Source organism: Rhea americana, unplaced genomic scaffold, assembly GCF_003343005.1.
Source record: "Rhea americana isolate MKP2758 unplaced genomic scaffold, rheAme1 scaffold_44, whole genome shotgun sequence".
Classification (NCBI taxonomy): Eukaryota; Metazoa; Chordata; class Aves; order Rheiformes; family Rheidae; genus Rhea; species Rhea americana.
The window spans coordinates 2,134,275-2,154,549 of record NW_028186579.1 but is presented as its reverse complement, the minus strand read 5'-3'; the positions used below and the strand labels follow the sequence as shown (position 1 = coordinate 2,154,549).

Here is a 20,275-nt window from a genome sequence, read left to right as displayed (position 1 = left end):
CTGGCTGTTTAAYCTTTCAGTGATAGGCAGAAATACCTAAATAGACGTCGCAGCTTCTGATACCACCTTACAAAAAAATGGGGAGTCAGGAACAAACTGGCAAGAGTTCTTGTTCTCCACCATGGCACAGAATCTGCAATGTGACTTCAAGCAAATTTTTTTTTTTTTTTTTAAACATGCTGTCAGGTAAATACTGCTCTCTCCACACATACTCCATTAGATAAACTGCTTAGGACTTAGAAAATTTAAAGTCTTTTTGAGCTATTTCAGCCATTTTTGTTTTGTCCTCACAGCTAGCCTTCACAACACAAGAATCTTTTTAAAACAGCAATTTATGCAAAAAATGTATCCAGCTATATTCATTCTAATATTTAAACATTTTTTCTTATAGTGGAAGACTTCCTAAAACATCTTTCAATGCTCTTCACAAGAGTTTGGCTAGATATTTTACTTGAGCACAAGTTACTACAAGGTATTAGAGGTGCTACTGCTGCCACTGATTATTACTGTCACTAGCTTGAACTGCATTCAGCTTTGGAAAGGATTAAGTATTAGCTGTAATGAGGCTAGCTTTTAAAAGGAAGGGCATACACTAGACTGGCTAGTTTGATGTCAGTAAAAGAAACATATGACCTTTTCAATGCAGAAACAAATCTAAGGCTTCAAACCAATAAACATTGCAATTCTGGTAATACACTTCACACTACAAAAGTACATTTATTTGAGATCTTGCCATGTACCAGAAACATCAATGAAAGGGAACATGCAGCGTCCTGACTGGCAGTAGTCRTAGCGAGGCAGTATCATTAGTGCTGCCTTCCAGACAGAGAAACTGCAATGACTTTCCCAAACTCAGGTAAGAAATTGGTAGTGCTTACACACAGTGCAGACTTACCACCTGCCTACATACTCAGACTGCTGCTAGAAAACGATTTTTAAACTTCATTAGTAGATGTCTTCCCCCGACCAAGCATCATTTAGTCCCTTTCTCTCACTTGCATGAGTAAGTGGCCCCTCACCTTTATTAACTATTTCTGGAGAGAATCACATTCCTCATTAGCCAGTGCTTGCTTTGTTGGAGCAATATGCACAGAAAATTAGTTTAGAAATCTTGAGCTGGAAACAAACTTCCTTTTAATTTCTATTTCTGTTCCTCAGAAATTCCAGTAAATTTCTGGATTCCAGGCTGGATTTTACTTGTGTCTAGCAATGACAGTGAAAGTAGTAGCAATGGATTTTACTTGTGCAGCAATGACTGCTGCAAAGCCAAGGCCAGTTGTTGAACCATTCGCTAGCATGGGCACAGCACCGGTCTGAGAGCTAGGAACAGCATCTGCTTGGCTGGTGATACCAACACGGGCACAGCTGCGCAGGAGCAACGCAGGAGCTACACAGTATTAAGGAGGAGGAGGGAAAGAGTGGGAGAGCATAGAGAGGACTTCTGGGGGAGGAAGAGAAGAGGGACAACTGAGTGAACAATGACCATCTAACACGGATTCCTTCTCGTTTCTTTGTCTGAACAGATGTTTCTCCTACCTGCTAGAATACCTCATTCTCCTCAGCGATATGCAAACACTGTGGGTCTTGTGATTGAGAGGGAAAGATTAAAGACAGAAATTGATGGGCTCAGGTGAAGTATAAGTTGCTGGCTAATCCAGTAGGATTCATAATTTCAGTACAATACTATATTTTATTTTCCTGATCATTTATCAGATTCATGTCAGCAATTCTATAGTAATTTTGTCTGCAAATGTATTTATCTATATGCACATAAACACAGAGCTCATTTAGCATTTGGTTTAGTCACACAAGGAACATGCTGAAATGTCTTGGTCATAGCTACGTGCCTATGCGCTGCCTACCACTACCACCTTACATTTTAAAATCTCAGAGTTCTGTAACAACACAAATCAAAGATATTTCTGTGTCAATTCTTGCAAGCAGAACATTGATTTCTGTGTAAGTACTAAAATCAAAAAGATGAAGAAGAGCTTTCTTCACAAGTGCGTGGAACATTAAAAGTCAATTTTCTTAGCACTAACCGCTCTACATTGTATACACTTCCACCTAGCTTTTATTTCCTTATGAGAATGATGTCTTCAAATAAATACGAGTTGCCRTTTTTTATTTTAGTGGGAGCAGGACTAAGCCTTATTCTGTGGTCATACAGAATTTTTAAGTCTAAGAAGGCAAGTCACAGCAGTGACAACTGAGTTAGAAAAACTCTGTTGGTGTTATCTGGATAGGGCTGAACAAAGTGAGTTTACAGCTATCCATGTAATCTATAAAGGCTTAAAATTGCAGTTATATCTTTAGTATAGCATTTTTTGCCTACAGTTTTGATCTTTGCATGGGTCATGTCACAGCAGTCAGAGCACGTACAGTATCCACAGAMAGAGCAAATACGCAGAGCTGGAAAAATGGTTTTATAGTCAAACAAAGAGTCTAAAGAAAGAAATGAGAAACTGAGAAAGGTACCCATTCAAAATGTCACTTGAATGGATTCCAAGCTAAGACAAATTCAATTCATTTGAAACATTGTTCTTCTATGCATTTGTCCCTTTTTTCTTTCAGAGCAGTTCTGTGAATCACAAGCACTTGCATTATTAAAATTTGGGACTGGAAATACTTGGTTAGTGATTCAGAAAAAAAAACAACCTTCTGTCTTGCACATAAAATTTGTGAAGGTAAAGGTATGAGTTAGAAAGATGCTGAATGGCTTTTAAAGATCCCAGGTAGATCTAGGGATTTGCAGTCCAATATATCCATGCTCTTGTACAGATATTAAGCTAATTAAAAGCCACCATATGTGTTTCAGGTGGAAAAATTAGTCGTATTAACAAAGCACACTCTTAATTGAAAATATCTAATTGAGTACCTGAAAATAAAGCACTTCAGGTTTTTAGTATCTGTGTTTTCCTACTGGCATAATGAATAAAGACACATAAAATTTCRGAAGTGAACAATCATTTTGTACTTTTGGGGCTACACGAGCTTTTTGTGTGCTCCTGGAAGAGATGGGGATCTACAGCCAGAATCTCTGCTCTTGTAAGACTTCTCACTCCTAGCCAGCTGCAACAAAGACCATTTTACTATTCCATTATTTATCATGCCTACAAGCATCAGTCATAAATCAGTCCCCAGAATGCTGATTTTTGTATGTGATGAATAAAGAGCCTGCTTCAGAGTTTCAATAATTACATGCTTTGTATATAAAAATATAGATAGTTCATAAAAATGCACTAAAGGGTACCAGCTAAACTTAATCCTGCGGCAGACTAGTTCAAAACTAGCTGCTTAAATCTAAGTTTTGTGATTGGATTCTTTGGTGTCTAGTAAGATGCAAATTCTTCCTAAAGCCTTTTCCCAACTGAGAGATTTATAACGTCTCTCTTCTGAGTAGATTTTCTGGCGCTCAAAATTTGTGCTCACATTGCAGCCTCTTCTATGTTGGAAGYGGTCACTCTTCCACCTAACTAGCCTGTTTTGCAAAACTTGAGGAACTGGGGAGGTCGTAAAAAGTTTCTAGGCAATATTGATATGGATACATAACACAGAGAGGAATACACAAATACACACACATGCACACTATAATGATGAGCCTTGTTTTCCCTCTTGAAACACAAATTCCAAGGAGACATAGGACCTCTTTGAAATTACATGCAGTATGAGTGATGTACTGGAACTGGAGTGATGTTCCTCACCTGTCCAYGAAGTTATATCTTCCTGACTCTGTAGGTAAATTTCACATTTGCTGTTCCATAGATTACAGCAAGCTTGATCTGTTGGCCTCAACACAAWTTATTTATTTGTGAATACATAAAATAAAGCAAGAGAAGCAATAGATTCCTCTGCAAAGGAGCAAGCAAAACAATACTTCCCAAACTTACATAACTGAAGAACCACCCAAACCTTTACAAAGAGGCCACTGTGTATTCAATCAAACCACGAATGGGCAATAAGCAAGTTGACAAGTTAGAGCGAGCAGTCTCAAAGGATTATGGCCCAATTCAGTTTCTAAGATTAAATCCTAAAAGTTTGCTAAAGGGATTTGGTGATTTACCCGTGGTTGCTCAGCAAAACTACCAGGGCCTAGATAGACATTTAAGCACCTCCCCCACAGGTAAGGGTAAGGGGATAAGGGGATAAGAGGAATACAGAGCCTCCCTAAAAAAAATACGACAGAGTAAAGTACAGCAGGCTGAAGAGTAACAGTAACTCCACATTCACAAACATCAAGTAGCTATTTTCTTCAAACTCTCCCATCAGTTAGTTAATAAAAAGATTGACTAATGTTTTTATTTCTCAGATACTATGTTGGAGAATCAGCTAATGTCCTCTTTGAAAAATGGTTTCACTGTGAAGATCTCGGCACTCAACTTACACCAATAATTCAAGAGTAAGCTTTTTTATTTGTAAATTCCAAAAGTTAAAATAATCTAATAGATTTCTCTCAATCTATGACATCTATACTTCATTTTTTTATTTTGCTGTATTTTACATASACTTGTTAAAAGTTAATTAAATGTTCTGCAAACTGTTAATCATATCTTGTATACTGCAAGCTCRTTAAGTCAGATTTAAGAAAATATCAAATGCTCCCCACATCTACTTGGAACAGATCTTATGAACAAATAGGAATACATTCCTGCTAACTATAACAAGAACTAAGTGAAAATTTAACACTAATTTGTCTCCAAATTAAGTGAGTAGAGCATCAAATTGCGTTAGGGCTTCCTTGGATTTTATTGCATTGACTTTTTTGCTTGCTTGACTATTTTTAATCCATATTATTCATGGATAATCACGGCTGTGGCAAATTTGCTAGAGATTCTGAAAAGCAGCTGCCTTCCAGGAAATGTCATTAATTATCTGGCTGATTTATTTCTCTAAGTGGTTACTAAAAGTGAAGTATGGTCCAAATAAACTAGTACAGGAAGCAAGCAAAGAGTCATCAAGAACAGTATAACATCAGAGTAGGAAATTGTATAGGGACATGAAGTTTGCAGTGACTTTTAACCAAGCCATCTGTCAATAAAATACACACAATAGTAGCTGAGGATCTGGTCTAGACATTTTCAGCACAAAACCTAATGGCCAGCATTGTTAACTAATCTGTTAACTTATAGAATATGAACATGACTTTTTACCTGTGCTTAATGTTTATTATTTCAGGTTTTTCAATTCAAGACAATATCAAACTGGAAAACCAAATCCAGGTAATGTAAATTAATTTCATAATTAGAACAATTACTGTATCTGATTGAACAGCAATGATTCTGTTCACATAAATGACTTTTCTAGGGTTTTTTTCCTCTTTGATTATGTAAATGAAAGTTGCTTTGGGAAGTAATTTCTTTCATTTCCCTATCCATAAATAAAATCCATATTCATGATTCCCAAAAGCATTTGGGCTGTTCATGTGAAGACATCATAGCGAGCTATCAGGTAACTTGTACATTGTAAAATCTCAGTATCCTCCCATGCCATTCAAGTCTTGTACAAATAAAATTTTATTTCTGACTGTGCAGAGTGAGGTTTTAGTGAGTCGGCTCTACACACTAAATACTTATTTGTACTCCTTTACCTGTAACTGTACACAGTGATCTACTCTTGGGAAGAACAGATACTTGGGTAAGGACACATGCCTTTGGTTCATGTGAAGTCTGATCAATTTAGTATTTAATTTCCATGCATGCTGTCTTTCACTATTTTTATTTTGCCACTGTTTGTGGATAATAACTGCAACTTCCACACTGGAATAAATACTGAAGGGATAACTCTACTCTTGAGTTTGTTGGACAGAGACACAGGACATGGGCAGAAGTGACTATTAAAGAAAGCTAACCTATTGGAATACTTAATCAACACAGGGAAATGTACAAATTGGTGTAGGCACTGCAGGAGCTACCTGCAGGATCTCTGAGATTCCCACCTGGAGAGCTCCTGCACCAATTAGTCAAATACTCTGTTGTGAAGGCCACAAGTTCAGTCACATTATCTCCACTAGGTCTGTTGTTTCAGATCATTCTGTTCCCCTCTGTGCAGATGACTAATGGGGGACTTCCTGGAACAACCAGAAAATTAACAACGGCTTAAGTACACTGGGTGCACATACAACACAGCCTTGATACTCTATGCTATAATTACAACTATAGGACAAACCTGAATTTCATCTTTCAAACACACTTATAACTTAAATTTCAAGGCTCTATGCCACAAGCCAAAGAAAAATTTTAGTTCCTTTCTCTTAAGAAGTTTTTGAGATCAGTTATCTGCAATCTCCATATTAATTTCAGAATTTCTGATATAGGATCATTTTTATGGATTACAGTTCTATAGACAAAAGTCCTAAAAAACATTATTTCAACATTTATCTCATTTCTCAGATTGATAGCCATGATGAAAATTTCACTACGTGCATGGTTATCCAATCTCAGTTGCTATTGGAACAAAGTTCTTATCCAAATCAGAGAAAGCTTTTCTGTGTGAACAGCGCCTTTCATCAAACTAATTGACTAAATAATCCTCAAAATGAAGTAAAAGTTAATAGAACAGTCCTGGGTATATAACATAATAACTTTATGAGTCCTTACACCTAGGAAATGGCAARCCAGAAAGAAATCCTGCCTGAAAGATTTTGTACCTAAACCAGCTTTGGGCATTGCATTTTTGCCTGACTAGCAAATAAATGTACTTATCAGAAAAAAAGCTCTGTATCTTAGGAAGAAAAATTCTGTCCTTCTCAAGATCTTACTTCTGTTTATATGCACTTTCAAACATGTTTAATCTAATTTGAGTTTTTCTGGCATTCCAAAAGATTACGSCTACCATCTCACCCGCCTGGGATAATCATGATTGTGGGTAAAGCACTGGATTAGCACTCACAGATCTAGGTGACCAGTGCGATATGCCTCGCTATCCCAGTAGGCAAATAAGAATAATTGTTTTCATCTGTCTTTTACTTATTGTTTGAGGGGCACTGAGGTTTCTTGGGGGTGTGAAGGGAATGCTTTAGAGCAGCTGCTGTCTCTCCAGTGTCTAGTACAGGAAGCCTGATTTCAAATGAGGCCTCTAGATGCTGCTGTAATAAAAAAAATAGCCTTTCTCATACATTCTATGCTTACTCAATGCAGGGATTTCCAGTCCATGTTCCTCACCAGTCTAAGTAACAAATTAATTACATCAGCGTTGAGAAAAAGGGAAAACAAAGATTTATATTGTCAATACTTTTACAGAAGAACAGAACTAAAAAACAGACCTGATAATCAATCAGAAGTTAYGATACATCTTTACACTTTTTACACAGAACTTGGAAAAATTGTTATTGATAAATCCAGTAGAGAAGCTCTTGTCTTAGGCATGAGAGACTTTAATAAAGCTGAAAGAAGTGGKTTTTTTTTCCAAGAGAAAAACAATAAGGCACATAAATGTTCTTATTTTGCTCAGAGCTCATTACATCTTTTTCCCCTAATGGCTTCCCACGTGGATTAACCTCTGAGTCTACACTACAAATATTTGAAATGCTTTTGGCTTAACTCTTGCCATAACTCTTAAAACAAGCAAAAGGCAGTCGAAAAAAAAATTATTTGGTAGAATTTCAGCCTGGGGAACAGCTCCATTTTTCCAATTTTCATTTCTTATGGACAATAATAAGCTCAAAGTCACAGTGATGACATGRGGAAAAACATGGGGAAAAACATCCCAAATTTTTAGTTGCAGAAGTTTTAGCTAACAGCTCCTTTAATTGTCAGTGAAACTTATATCAAAGATTGACTGAAATATGAGTAAGCTAGTAACATGTTCTTCCTAGTCATACTCCACTAGTAGAAAAATAATACCTTGGATTTATTCCCTTAGCAGTTCTCTCTCTCTCTCTTTTTTTTTTTTTTTTTCCTTAAGAATTAGAGTTCAACAACCAGCATGGGACTTGTAACATATAACAAGCCACCACCACTTTCTTGTATTCAAACATGTCTTGAGTGAAACATCAAGATTTGAGCTGGCAGAGGGCTGGATTTCAGACTGCTTCTATTCTGTAAATCCAGAATTTCATCAGTTTTAAAGCAAAGCACTGTCAGGTTCATCTCTGCATTAACCTGAGCAGATTTTTTTTTTCTTTTTAAAGAGAGAAATGGAATAAAACTGAAGAAAAAATATCTTCAAAGAAAACCCTGATTGCAGCTCACTCATACAGAAAAGTATATATGGAATCAATCAAGCTCTATTTTTTTTTCCTTTAAACGAAGTCCAGACTTTTACTTGGTTTATTTAGTTTTTAGCTCAGCCAACACTAGGGCAGGCCTTCTGAAAGCAAGGTACTCAGAATATAAGAAAAGCAGCACTACCTATTAAAAGATTACTTACTTATTTATTTATTTAGGAGTGTGACTCTCAAAATTTCCATGCAAAATGTGTTTCTGATTATATTTCTGAGTGTATTTATGTAAGGCATCTTCCTTAGAATTGTTTTGTAATAAATTGCTAGCCTCTTTCGTTACCATGTGTGGAAATAAGGGCTGAGAAAACTCCKCTTTTCTTCATCAATAAGGCTGAACTGAATATATTTTAAATATGGAAAACTTAAGATGGGGGGGGGGGAATTACTTTCCACAATTTTTGACATGAGGAATCACAACTATCGAAACAACTCTTGCTACTTCAGTTGAATCATACTGGTAGCAAGGTTCTCTCAAGGTTTCTATTTCATCTCAATTTTATAGTTAAGAGGATGGGAGACATTCAAATACACTTCAGACAGACACAAACCCCAGTTCTAATAAGCAGATATGGCTGAACCTTATTTATTTAAGGATCAAAAAGTTCAGAAGTTTATCCTGCCAGTGCTCACTGAAATAATCCAGGTTTCTTTTATTTAAAATTTAAAGGTTAAAAAAAGTATGAGAAAAGACTTTTTCTAAGTTAGACTTTTTTTCTGAAAATGATCTTTGAGAGCATTTTGATACTTGTTTCTAGTTTCTGGAATGAGGGAAATCGCTCAGATTTCAGTGAGCCACAAAGATTATTTTTAAAATGGGAAAAGTAGAATGTCAGCTTCCATTTTAACTAAACTGATTAATCTATTTAATCATAATTAAGTAATAATATACTAATATTAAGCATAAATGAAATTTTAATTCCTGTAAAAACTTTATACGTACATATGGGCATACAAAAATTTAATACAAACACCAGTCCTGTAGTGACTTCATTTTTAAAACTTTAATTAATTCTAGGGTATCCAGGGCTGTAAGTACAGTCTGGACCTCACATCTCGTTAGTACTGTTAAAATACCACATAACTCTATGCTTGCTATTCAAAGTAGAGTAAAAAAAAAAAAAACAAGTATTTGAATGACTATAAAAAAATTAAGTGTTTTATTCAGTCATTTGGAGTAGGACTATGATACAGCTCAGGGCATGGTCTATAAACGTGTTCTAGTTTCACTAGTGAAACTAGAACAAGTCTTAGGGGTGAGCTCAGTGCTATAAAGGTGAGCTCCTGTACCATCAACCTCTTCAGCTAATCCAATGCAACCTCTGTAGACAGTATTCACTATTCAATCTTGTTTCATTGGCGTATGACAACCAGGAGATCAACAGSAAGGGACATGTTCCCAGTCAATGAAGCTCAGCTACTAGCGATGCAGCAGACTTCTCTACTGACATTGATTATTTCCAGGGTTCATTAGCTGTGAAGCTATTTAGAAAACTAAATACTTGATTCTCTTTCCTCTCATCTTTTAAGGACTTCCAACATACAGAATCACAGAATKGGTAAGGCTGGAAGGGACCTCTTGGAGATCATCTAGTCCAACCCCCCTGCTCAAGCAGGGTCACCTGGAGCATGTTAGACAGGGTTGCATCCAGGCGGGCCTTGAAGATCTCCAGGCAAGGAGACTCCACAACCACTCTGGGCAACCTGTGCCAGKGCTCCGTCACTCTCACAGGGAAGAAATTCCCCCTCACGTTCAGGCAGAACTTCCTGTGCTTCAATTTCTGCCCATTGCCTCTTGTCCTGTTGCATGGGACAACTGAAAAGAGTTTGTCCCCATCCCCCTGATATCCTCCCTGCAGGTACTTRTACACATTGCTAAGATCCCCCCTCAGTCTTCTCTTCCCCAGACTAAACAGGCCCAGCTCTCACAGCCGTTCCTCATAGGGCAGGCTTTTTCATCATGATCTCTTTTTTTTTTCTGAGGTGGCTGATAAGACTGCATGTGTAAAAGCCCAGCATGAGTATGTGCTATAGGAGCTTTTGTCTTTGATTACCTGTGGATGATAATCATATCTAGTCATTCATTCTTCTCTATAGTATATTACTTATTTTTACTTTGATCCTATGTATTAAAAGAAACAGTATATGAGTGTTTAAAGAAGTGTTCCTGTTGGGAACTTATTTTGCAAACAGCCACCAGGAATTTTGCAAAGTTTCCAGGACAAAAGAGCATTCAAGCTGACCTGGTTAAGCCCTCACAAATAGTCAAGAATTTGTAAACTGTCTGAACACACATAATTATATAGTTCTTCAAGGCACTGTTTCTTTTGCTTTTACCTATAACTCAAATAAATTCCTTTTCATACCTTCCTTATTCTCTCTAGTCTAGCAAAGATGCCCACGTCTGTTCTATTCATCTTTTTCTCCCATCGTTCTTTCTCTCCTGTCCTACAAAGGCAGTAAACAAGCCAGTTTCCAAGTCATGTTCGTATCTCTCCTGAAGCTCACCTGAACTGCACAGGCTGCAGAGGTGGAAGATATGAATCAATTAATCTAACATGCATCTACAATCCTGAATACTCACGCAACCTTCTCTCTCACTTCATCCTTCTCCCCTCCCTTCACACTTAACTGTCCACACCACAAAGGTTTCCACTGGGTATATCCAGCTAGCGCTGAAGATGAAGAGCTCAGATGAAACCAAGTAGGTCACCCTGTAACTAAATTAGTAATATTAAATGTATAAATAAAGAGGAACTACATTGGCTAATATGATTTCCATATGAAAATTTCTACTGAATCTTTCAGTCCCAAGCCTAAATGTATTATCCAAAAGTCAGGACTCTTTGTGAGCCAAGAGCTCTTCACCATGGGAACATAGCCACTACTGACCTTTAGTACATAATGTATATAATAAAGCTGTCAGGGAAACTGAAAGAAATGCCATATTTAATTATTTTTCTTTTCCGGTAAGACTTCAGGAAAAAAAATGTTGTATTTTTAAAAGCTGTAAAGCTCAGAGCCGTTTCTCAGTAGATAGGCCTTTTCTAATAAGGTAATTTTTTTTCCCCGTATGCTCTTCTCAAATGTTCCCCAGACAGCAACATCTGAAGCAGACAGCTCACTAATGGAGTCAGTCTGACATTTTCACTAGTGTTTCTAAAGCTATTTAATAGTAAGAGCTCACACATATGCTGTGCAAAGTCTTACTGGACCTCACAAATGCAGTGAGGTCTCACAGCACTCATAATGAAGGCTCATGGGAGAAGAAGGTAGACATAAAGACAATTAATAAATTTCTCATAGCCATAAAAATAAAAGATTCAGAAACAGAAGCTAGGGTTCTTGATTTTAGGATTGTGCTCTGATCACTAGTCAGTATTTCCCCTCGATACAATTTACCATTCTTAATTATGATGACCTACCTATAATCATAAAGAGCCTTTAAAAAATTTTGGCCTAAATCTTGCAGTTTGGCTGTTCTAATGTATTCCCTTTCTCCTGGATGGTTATGTCTGCTTTTGGAGAAGATTTTTTTTAATTACAGAAATATTTTTCAAAGCTTTCTACATCAAACTTCTTTGTTTCAATTAGGAAAAAAGTGTTTAGTTTCCACCATAGATTTAACAGCACAAAGAAAAATGTGCACAGAAATAATTTCAGGAACATTTCATAAATTAACAGTTATACTACTTCTCAGGCATGCTACAAAAACAAATATAGTTGCACAAGGAAAGGTGTCATTACACTAAAAGAGCGCTACATTTTCAGCATCTGTACTCAACAACAGTGAAATGGACCAACTCTCCCCCAGAGTAATCAGTCATTTTCAGTGCCTTTGTATGCAGTGAGGCTAACTTTTCTTTTTTTTCCAAAGCACCTGAAATTATGTCCCTCAGTCCGCAGGTAAGTATCTTTTAACTGGCTTGATTTGTGGACATATTAAACTCCTTCTAGTCTCATTGACATTTCTGCTAATGTTGAGTGAGAATGAAGCTGGGCTTTTCATAAACCTTAGGTAGGCACCTCTGGGAAAAACATCCCAGGGTATTTATTATTGCTAGTATTAGCAATTAAACCTGCAACTGTGCAAAACTGTCATATAAGAACTATTCGTTATGATATAGTATAGTTTAGGAGGTGGAAGGGATGATCATAAAGTAGATAAAAAGAAATGGATATACAATTCTAAAATAGTATTTGAGCTCCTTACCCCTTAGTCTGGGCCATTTTATGCTCAGTGAAAAGATAAGCACAAAACAAGGTTTAAGTGCTCCAGTTTGGATAAGGATGTCTTCTTTTACAGACAGACACTATTTGTACAAGATATGCTCATGTCCTAGCTTAGAGGTGAAGCCACAGCATGCAGGGACAGACTGAAGCAGTGCTGTGGTTGGAGGGGCTTTCATAGTGAGGGCATATAAGGTGATTTAAAAATTCCCCCAAAAAAGAACAAAAAAATCCATCTAGACTGTGCTGTCTAGAAATGAAGGATGGCATGCCACTGAAAAATAGTATTTTTCATAAAGCCAACATGTAATCAGTTTCATAGTTGGCACTATGTCAATGTTTTGTATTTTATGTGCTTTACTGCTGGTTTCCTTCGTAACAAATCTCAGGAAAACAAGTTCTGCAAGAGAGTAATAACATTTGTTAGACCAAAGGCCCTCTCCTTTCAAATTCTTCTTCTACATCTGTTTTTAGACCATCATGCCTACAACATATTTCAGACCATGCTGCTAAATATTAAGAAATCAAAAGCGTGAAAATGTTACTTTTAGGATCAGTGGAGCGTACAGTCAAAATGCAGCGTCCATTGACAGTCTTAAGGAAACTAGTTTGGAGGGAGTGATCTGCCTGCAGAGCTGGACAGGGTTTCTGCAATCATCCTTATAACCAGGGACTTTTTTCTGGCTTCAGATTTTAAGGAACAGGATTTTACTTATTTAAACKTTATCAGCTTCAGTCAAGCCTGAGATACGCATTATTCCCAAGAAAAAAAATCAAGATTATTTTGTGGGTTTGGATGGGAACATATAAAGCTCATGGTTTTCCCAGTTTCAGCTTGAGTTTTATAACTGTGGATTCTGCTGCATATGCACTCAAAAAGCCTGGCACAAGAGTCATTAGTAATTTTTGTAAATGTGGCTGTGTTTCTGTAACATGCAAAACAAACATTTCCAGAGGCAGCTCTTTGCGTCTTGATAACTTAGAATCTAGAATTTTAAATATGATATTGTACTTTTTTCTGACCAGAAACTAAGCTTTCCTATTCAATTGCCAGAGCAATGCTAAGAGCAGATAGCAAGTGTTTACTATGTTACTGGTGCTAGTGCATAGGATATACTGTTTATTGTTAAACGTGCTGTAATTGTTCACACATGCTGGTGTACAAATTGTTAAGGAAGCACCAAACTGCAAGGGCTGCAACAGAAATTCAAGGAATGTCATCTTTAAAGAAAACAGGAGGAGGGAAGAGATGCAGAGAAAAAGTAGCAACGTGTAGTCCCTTTTTTGTAGCAGAGAAGGCAAGAAGGTAGACGGGAGCAACACGAGCTGCCAGAGGCAATGCACAGTACCTAGTGTTGGCAGGAATGCTGAAGGAAAAAGTCTGTAATTCCTACTAATTCCCTTTCCGGGTTGCTACATTCACTCCTGCTGCAACTATCTGCAGGGTCAGAACAAATCTCAGTTTTCAGAGGACAGTTTTGCTCCCACCAGCTTTTAGTCTCCGCAGATGTGTTAAGCATAGCCTATTTAATTAAATTTCTGCCAAAAGTAAGTCCCTGGACTTAGGCTGTCTGAAAAACCATGCAAGAACACAGGCTCATTCAGCTACAGGGAGAGGAAAATGGTGCATACTACCAGCCACTGCAATAACCACGGGGTATGGGCAGCAATAGCAGCATATGAGAGGGAAGAGTAGAAGGATCTCAGTAGCAGGAGGAAGGAAGAAAAAGCTGAGGGTTGGGAGCAGCTTGGAGCAAGAAGGGATTTGGGAGACAATGGGGAAGACGGATGGGAGAAAGGAAAAAAGTTGAAGATTGGAGAGGAAAGGGGAGTTGCTCTGGGATACAGAGATATGTATTGGAAAAGTTTGGGGATAGCAGGGCTCTATAAATGCATTGGGGAAAGGATGGGAGGACACGAATTCTTAGACAAGAAGTCAGGAAAGGGGAGTTTGCATGTAGCACAYGGCTTGGGGACAAGCAAATACACCCACATATACCTAGTAGGCGAGTGGCCATCCTCTTAAGCATCCACTTTATCATTATCAGAAAGATGGCAATCCCAGCAAGTCACCAGCTCTCTCCTACATTGTCACTACGGGCTGTACACGTGCATTGGAAAGACTGAGACTGGATCTGCCTGAATGTTCACTGGCTGTGTTTTTGCAGGCTGCTCCCTCCTACTCATTTGTGCACAACTTTACATCCTGAATCTCAGTATACTCTCTACTGTTTTACTGAAATCAACTTCCTCTAAAAAAGTGTAATTTTCTGTTTTAAAATATTTTTAAATGCATTCAGTAAACATTTATTTTTCAACAACATGATATCATCACATTCTTATTTAAAAATAAAATTTATAAAAACTATAAAGAACACACTGCTATGGTATAAATATTTAATAGTAATGAACTACAAAAAAGGACCTAACTATTGAACTCTTTAAATGGATCTCCTGAAGGGAACAACATGTAAGAAAATATTAGATTTGATGTTCCACCTAGTGATATATCACTTGGACATAAATATACCAACCTTTTACCTGACTAGCTTAGAATTGCTGTCCTCTTGTATTTTCCTAGCATATTTTTACCCTTACCATTATTACACATGTATTCTATCATTGTTCCACAGTATTGCTAGAAAACAAGAACTCCAGAAACATATCTACTCATACTTCCTGAGACATTATTAAAAGCTAATGTACAGGCCAGGCATGGATATGTAGAGCAATAGCTAAATATAAGCCTTTAGGCTGATAAGAAATACTCATTTCTTTTGGAAGCACCAGGCTTGCAACTCTGGTATGTGTCAGAATGCAAAGTATTGGTTCTCCCTCATTCTAGCTCATTAGGTTGAGCTCGTAAGTACCTGGACACCTATAACTTCCAGCAYTGTGCAAGGGATAAGTATCAGTGTTAAAGGAGAACTCAGTCGAGTGAGCCATGAACAATATCTGACATACCACGCTGTACTTCAGCACCACACTCTCTTATTTGCCTTGCAATAACAGGTTCTGCGAAAACAGACCCCACTAAAGGTTAATTTTTTTCTAGACCTGGTTTTCAGAGGTCATTAGCATATCACTGGGCAAGTAAGCACTATTAATATTAGAATTACTAATAAGCTAAAACTCCATCATAGATCAGGGCCCACTGACTAGACACAAGCATGAGACAACAGCTCTTGCCCCAGAGAACTTACAATCTGGGTAAAGCAATTGTCCTCTGGAATGAAACCATTGAAAAGTGCCTGTACATCACAGGCAAAAAAAAAGTACATGCTCCATAGCAAGTGTAGGATGCAATATACTTTGCATTGGCCTAAGTATGTGTAGCTCGCTGTTTATGGCAGTCCTACGCAATGGGGTATGTCTTTGATCAGGAAAGCTAGAATCAGAGAACAACAGAATGAAGAAAACTAGTGGGTTTTTTTAAAGAAAAACGTTACTAGGAATAAATGACAGAAGTTAAGATATAGACTAAGTAGTTCACAGTTCCTTTCCATCATTAGTTTTGCGTCACTTCTTGCTCAGAGCACGAACAAGTGTTTTCACTTTTTGTGCTTCAAATACCTTGTTCCTCCTATGGAGCACTCATAGTTCTGCCTGCCTAAAACRTCACAGTTCCCACTCTGGAGACCCAAGTTGTTGCTAGCTGTTCTCCAGCATATGGGGCCAGAACTTAATTCTTAGCCTGATCCTGAATTCTTAGCCTGTGGAGAAGATGCATGCCATTGACAATATCTACACAGGATACTCACTGCATCTCAGTATTTATCTCTTACCCTACAGAGTACTATATATTTTTACCATCTCAGCTGGAACAACATGTATTTTAGTTGAAAGCCATATTAATGGGTAATTTTCTTGTATTCCAAAAGGCCTTTCTAAATTCAAGAATGACCTGTTTTATTCTGATAGTAGAGTAAGCTCTGCTTTCTTCATATTGCTTCAGAAGGTAGTTTCGTTACTATTAATGAAACAAAACATTTAAAAATCAATTGGAACACTGCGTACCATCTGATACAATGTCTTCATTTTTTCCTTTCTTCTGCTGCGGGTGAATATGTATCATAATAATATTTTAGATTTTTATTTAATATCTGTTCCTAGCCAAAAAAGCAACTTTTCAATACAATTATATTTGAATAGATCCATAATTTAAGGAAAAAAAAGTGTACAAATATTTCTAATTACCTCCAAAGCAAGTCTGATGACCTGTGAAAGTTAAAATAAAAGAAATTCAGACATACTGCAGTGTGAAAATAAATCACTCTAATCACAACCTTAACAGTGTATTTTAGTGTTATCAAACAATAAAACACAGTGCTCAGATTAGATTTTGTTAATGTTTCCAAGCCCAGATTAGAATAAATCTAATGTAAAAATTTTAAAGAGGCAATGCTGAGATAAAGTTTGCTGTAGCCTGTTGATTTCTTCCAGGTAATTTAATATAATGAAGACATCTAAATGACAAAACATGTTTCCACAACTAAAGTGGTTAGCATCTCATTCAGATCTACTGAMAAGAAATGCAGATAATTGGTATATTGATCCATTAAACAGCACAAACATTTTGTATAGTGACACTGGTGCAATTAATGCCTTGAATGCTCTGACCTTCCTCACACACTGTTCAAAGACCATATACAAAGTGGTCTTCCATGAAAAACTGTGAAGTGCTATATCCAAAAAACTGCAGAGTAGAGAAATATAGCTTCAGGAGAAAAAAAAAAGAAAAAAAAAAGAGAAGAAAAAAGAAGAAAGAAAAATTGCATAATGAATGGACTGGTCCTTTAATAAAACTTGCTCTATTATTGAGACTAAGACGTGGTTCCAAGTTTATTACCTCAATGCCTTTGAGAGACAGACATCTAGTGAACTTTCCTGCATCTAGTCGACATTATTACTCAGAATTACTCCAGGGCTGAATGCCCCATGGCTCCTCAGAACAAACCACCTAGGACCACCAAGGTGATTGCGTTGTCTTGGCACTTTACTGTGGGCTGGTRAATGACAGAAGTTTATTTCATATAGCAGAATGCACAGCACAAATCTTGAATTTCACTAGCTACACTGAAACTGCATTCAGCCCTGAGCTATTTTAAAGTAAATCAGTTATGAAGGAGAATTATTGGAAATTAAATCCAGCTACTACTCCAGGAACACTACAAAAAGGCCTCTTACCAAATTTAAGGTTGTGATAACCCATTTGTTGCACTGTGGTCAATAAARCCTTTAGAATACTCTAAAAATATCTAGAAAATAAGAAAAATATATGTCATTACTGAATACATTAAAAATCTAGAGTAATCTGGTTCTTTGGACCTAATTTCACTATGTGACCTAATTCCCCTAATTTCTTATGGGGATATGTCAGGGTAACTCAGCRAAGACCCAGAGATGATGGATGTGATTCTACCAGTGCACAAGCTAGTGTAAAAGAGGATGAAGAATACACCAGCAGAAACTACCATCCACTGCATACTGTTTTACACATTTGTAACAAACACAGATGCACAACAATTCTGAGAACAGCTTCAGAGAAGCAACCTATCAAGACAAGCATGCATCTTATAACCTCAAGTACTAGATTCTTACAAACGATAATGGCAAACAGTGCTATGGTCATTGACTTTAAACCAGATAATACCTGTAAATTGAACCATTCAATCTGTGTTCAGCACTAAAATGTTAGCAAAGGTCAAGGGAAGCAAGCCTCACTGTTCAGTCTCTGCTTTGTTTACAGAWGAACTGCTGAAAGAAACACCTTTCCCACTAAATTCCACTTCTGTTATGGAGCCATTTTCCTTCCAAAGCTGGTTGAATGATCATCGTGGAGAAATAAAGCAGAAGCAATCCTTAAGTGTGTTTGGAGACACTTTCGAAACAGAGGTAGGAGCTTTTTAATTTCTCCGAGAGTGAGGTTTTTTTAAACATACGGATGTCAGGTGCCTAACATTTAGGCTGAGTGAATCCAGGCCTAGAATATCTAGGTAGTTAGCAGAGAAAACTATCCATCTCTACAGAACAATTCGGTCATTGCCTGACCTGCCTTTCAAAAGCGCTTGTCTCCATCCACTAGCTTACTGCAAGGAGATTCCTATCTCGGATACTTCAGTTTAAGGAATCAATCTGAATCCTCTTTCCATTTATTTTCTTTAGGATTTAATAGGCATCTTTGCTCCTCCTTTCCCATATTTCCTGAATTAGAAATACTCGTAATATTTACATCATGTTAGTATGTTGATTTCCCTTCATGTTTGAACAGCATTCTTAATGCCAAATCTAATTTGAACATGTAAATATACATTATAAATATACATAAATATACAGTTATTTCTGTTAACCTACAGAAAAAGAGAAACAAAGGGAGGTGGTCAGCATCAGGCATCCAGGGCTGTCCTAGAGCATTGCACATCTCGATCTAGTCAAGCACAGTCTAGTTCGAGCGTAAGGGAAGTTGTCATCTTTTGATATCTGTTCTGTATGCACGATAGTTTGCAAAACATATTCTTTCACTGGGTTGCTTAGAGTCACACACTGAGCAACTCAATAGGTTTGACAGCAAAGTAACAGAGGATCTGGGTTTGCGGTCAGGAAAATCAATGCAGAAAAGACAGATAATGATGGGAAAAGTAAGTCTGATCCGCAGCTTTTCCAATATTAATGGAAAAATATTTCTGACTTCAACAGGCTCTTGACAGGGCCCAGAGTTCATGAGGAGGAAGTGCCTGTTCCAAGAACAGAAGCAGGCAAGGATATAGATGCGAAGCTGAGAGTGGGAGGAGGCAGAAGGAATAGATAAGTGAGGATGCAGAGGAGCATAAGGAGTGGCAGGTGTGATCAGTTCCCTTTTTATCAGCAGAAATCAATAAGAGAATAGCAAACATAATGTGAATGTTAATGTCTKTAAAAATAACGTCATATTCTATGAACGTTCTCCTCTAAAAATAGAATGTTTTAGATACTGTAGGAAGATGAACATGTACACTTCAGTTACTGGGATGAATCCATTACTTTTCTTCCCTGTCCTTTTTTTTTAGGCTATAGCTTATGGACCAGGAATAACAGAAAAAAACAAAAAGAATTCAGATATCTGGATATGGCAGCTGGTATGTGGCAATTCACACCTGTTAACCATGACATTCAGAGTAGACTGTAAAGTTTCACAGGCAACAAAACCTAAAATAATTAACTGCATTCTCACAGAAGACAYCAGCAGCAAACACAGCCCTTCATCAGCAAACTATTGCTAGAAATAGCTGTAAACTATTGCTGCTTTAAAAATAGTCCGCCTTTTTAAATCATCTTTTATGTTCAAAACAGCTACTGCCACCTTCCATCAGGTCTTGATTCCTACTAGCATATATCTTTTAAATACAAAATGCGTGTGAGTGATGAAAATTGTTACCTATTACCTCTTCCTGGAAGCATTTGCCCTTATACTGCAGTTCTACTGGAAACGGGTAAGCTGTAGATTAAGCTAATAAAATCTAACTGAGAGCTTGTTTATACGAAAGCACAGCAGTAGGTGATCCAGATGCCTTTCRTTCACCTACCTTGTAGGAAACAGATTTGCAGCCTGAGGAAAAACAGAGGAAAGCTAGTTTCCAGTTACACAAGTCAGGCTACCTTAAGCCTGATATTTCTATCAGTTCCTGATCTGTTYGGATTCACAGACACTATCAAACACTAATTAAAGACATTATAATTCTGAAGGACACTTGTTTGTGCTGCAGCTCATAGCAGCCTCTGCAAGCAAGGCCTTGTTCTTGCTGGCAAGAATCTGGCTCTGCCACCTGCTAAGGTAACSATGAGTCCACT

At 37.3% G+C, this 20,275-nt stretch overlaps 1 protein-coding gene across 1 annotated transcript in view; it reads left to right on the top strand.

The window, feature by feature from the left end:
- HAAO (3-hydroxyanthranilate 3,4-dioxygenase) overlaps window positions 1-20,275 on the top strand; it is a 35,749-nt gene that overhangs the window by 13,475 nt on the left and 1,999 nt on the right. The window contains exons 4-8 of the mRNA XM_085315780.1: window positions 1,524-1,630; window positions 4,310-4,399; window positions 5,176-5,219; window positions 18,198-18,343; window positions 19,495-19,563. Coding sequence (XP_085171906.1) covers window positions 1,524-1,630; window positions 4,310-4,399; window positions 5,176-5,219; window positions 18,198-18,343; window positions 19,495-19,563 — 456 coding nt within the window. The remainder of the gene's footprint in view (window positions 1-1,523; window positions 1,631-4,309; window positions 4,400-5,175; window positions 5,220-18,197; window positions 18,344-19,494; window positions 19,564-20,275) is intronic.